This window comes from Apiospora phragmitis (genome assembly GCF_038363925.1).
Source record: "Apiospora phragmitis strain CBS 135458 chromosome Unknown utg000008l:1.0-3514335.0:1.0-3519231.0, whole genome shotgun sequence".
Taxonomy (NCBI): Eukaryota; Fungi; Ascomycota; class Sordariomycetes; order Amphisphaeriales; family Apiosporaceae; genus Apiospora; species Apiospora phragmitis.
In genome coordinates this window covers 1,465,081-1,467,720 of record NW_027117407.1, presented here as the reverse complement: position 1 = coordinate 1,467,720, position 2,640 = coordinate 1,465,081, and the positions used below count along the sequence as shown (strand labels likewise).

Genomic DNA, 2,640 nt, shown 5'->3' with positions numbered 1-2,640 from the left:
GATTGTACAAAAGGGCAAATATTCTGCGTGTTAGTACCTTACGATACGCGCCACAGAGTAGAGTCTAAAAACTCTGAATATGCCTACCTCATGTAAAATGGGAGAATGATTGAGGCGGGATGATGCGTGCCTAGCTAGGTAGGTATCCAGGTTCTGTCTTATGTTCCGTGCTAGCCAATGCAACTGCATCGCATCGCATCGCATCGCATCGGCTTCCCGCCATGACGTTTGGGTTGTGGAATAATAACCACCTGTCACTTTTGAAGAGAACTGGTCAGCCACATTGACACTCCGACCCCACTAGGCTATCTGTGAGCTCTAGCCACCTTAGCCACATCTTATCGCAAGCCACTGAAAGTGCAGCCTCGAGCCCAAGAGCCCAAGAGCCCAAGCTCAGCTGCTTGCCTTGGTCCTTTGGAAGCTCCCACTGAGCAAGCTCCGCCGAAAAGCTTGGTCTCGGCCAATCAAACCACGGCAATTGCAGAAATCGGCAGCTTTTTCCCTCCCTGTGAGGCCTAGTGGTTCCTTCCGGGCGCTGGAACGGCCATGGTTTACTGCTTGCTGGGTAAGCCTGGTGGTGTGAGTTTCGGGACTCTCCAGCCAGCCAGAGGCCTAAGGTTAACTCTCGGGCTCTGCCACGATAATTCTTTGCTTCAATTCAATTCCCCCCCAATTCGTGCCAACCACCAACCCACGACAACACACTCTCTCAACCAATTCACCACTCCCCGCTCTACCAGATCTCCGTCGCCATGTCGGCCTCCCTTCTGCGCACAATCGCCCGCGGGCCCGCCAACACCTTCTTCCGCGCATACCGGCCTGTCGCTGCCCCTAGCCGAGCCGGTGCCTTCGTCCCGGGTCTGATGGCCGGTTCCAGCCTCAACTTCAGCACATCCGTCGCCCGCCGCAGTGATGCCCACGAGGAGACCTTCGAGGAGTTCACTTCCCGGTGAGTCGATAACTTCTTATTTTCTTCAATTGTCAATTGCGACGACAGAGTAGCGCCGGCGTATTGCCGGCTGTATGGATCGTAGCGAAATACTCTGATTCTGCGAAGGCGGAGTGAAATATGACGCGCCATATTCCTTATCGAACCACCCCATCGACACCGCAGCACCCCCCCCAAAAAGCTTCAACCCACACAATTGGGATGCAACACTACCTCTAGAGAGCTCAATGGCTAACACTTAAGCTTTCCCATAGATACGAAAAGGAATTCGATGGTGTACAAGACGTTTTCGAGCTCCAGGTGAGTCCTACTTTTCCTCCAATCTTGACACTCTCGGCATCGTACGATACACCACAGGGATCGCCCAACCGTTCGCCAAATGCGTCATGTCATTTGGAGCTCTTGTCTCTTACACACTACGCACGACGACCGGACTTTCAATGCCATATACGCCATGATCGTTCTTTTCGACTGACACATAGTTCCCTCGATCCAGCGTAACCTGAACAACGCTTTCGCCTACGATCTCGTCCCCTCCCCCTCCGTTGTCGTCGCTGCCCTCAAGGCCGCCCGCCGCGTGAACGATTACCCTACCGCCGTTCGTATCTTCGAGGGCATTAAGGCCAAGGTTGAGAACAAGGGACAGTACGAGCAGTACCTCGAAGAGCTCAAGCCCCTCCGCGAGGAACTCGGTGTCCTGCTGAAGGAGGACCTCTACCCCGAGGAGGCCAAATAGAGAGCGAGTGACGCCCTTTAGATTTTGCGTGAGCCCAAGTCAACAACCCCCCGGCAGGATACCTCGAAGAAAAATAAAGATAAAAGGGAGTTTAATGGCATGGGGGAGGGAAAACTTGGGTAAAGCAAGGGGGGAAGCCCACCACCAGACGGCCGAGTCAAAAAGACTGTTTGCTTCGTCCTCCCCCTTCTCCGGATGAAGCAGCAGCTTGTGTATATGTCTACTATTTGGTACCTTTAGAGCAGCAAAAAGTTCCCTCAAGATGGACTTTTGGTGGCAGAGCAATTGTTTTTTTGAGAAATGTGGGTGGGTGCGAAGACTTCCTAGAGGCGCGGAATATCATCTCTTTTTCCCGTGTAAAGCATCAATGAGAGAGATCCTTTTTATTTTTTTTTTGCATCGCAACGCAGTTGCGCTACTACCCCTATTCCCTGCTGACCAATTTGAACCTCCAACTCAGAACTAGCTATTACGAATATCCGCGGCTACTCACTCAGCGTCTTGAGTTGAACGTTCCTGTTTCAGTTCAGGCAAGAATGAGGATCGGATCAACGATATTGTGGCCTCGACAGAAGCTCAGGAAATACTAAATGCGTTTGCCGACTTGGGAGCTCTAGGTCTTATGTGCTCGAGATATACGAGCTCGCGCAGTTTGGCTCGGCTGGTCATAGTGTCTGTTGCGAACCAGCGCATGACGACATACGAGGCCAGGCAATCTGGTTGAAACTGACCACCGGCTGGCCCCAGTCCTCCCTGTTTCGATTTGTTGGGATATCCAACATTCAACAACAACAACAACCACAGCCTCTCCGCTCTCTCGTATCCCATCAGACCTCCTCAACGGCCATCCGTTGCGTGCGGATTCTTTTTCATACAGCTGGGAGCGGGGATTCAACGGGAACCAAACGGCCGGGAAGACCGGAAGGATGATACCCAACGATGGTGATGATAAGTC

The 2,640-nt window shown here is 52.5% G+C and overlaps 1 protein-coding gene across 1 annotated transcript; it reads left to right on the top strand.

Annotated features, from left to right (window-relative positions):
• Window positions 1-752: 752 nt before the first annotated feature.
• PG994_008888 (uncharacterized protein) lies at window positions 753-1,685 on the top strand (the record flags this gene model as incomplete). The annotated part of the gene is made up of 3 exons (XM_066860297.1): window positions 753-949; window positions 1,204-1,249; window positions 1,446-1,685. 3 exons carry the CDS (start codon window positions 753-755, stop codon window positions 1,683-1,685), a joined length of 483 nt encoding a protein of 160 aa, XP_066713886.1.
• Window positions 1,686-2,640: the final 955 nt, after the last annotated feature.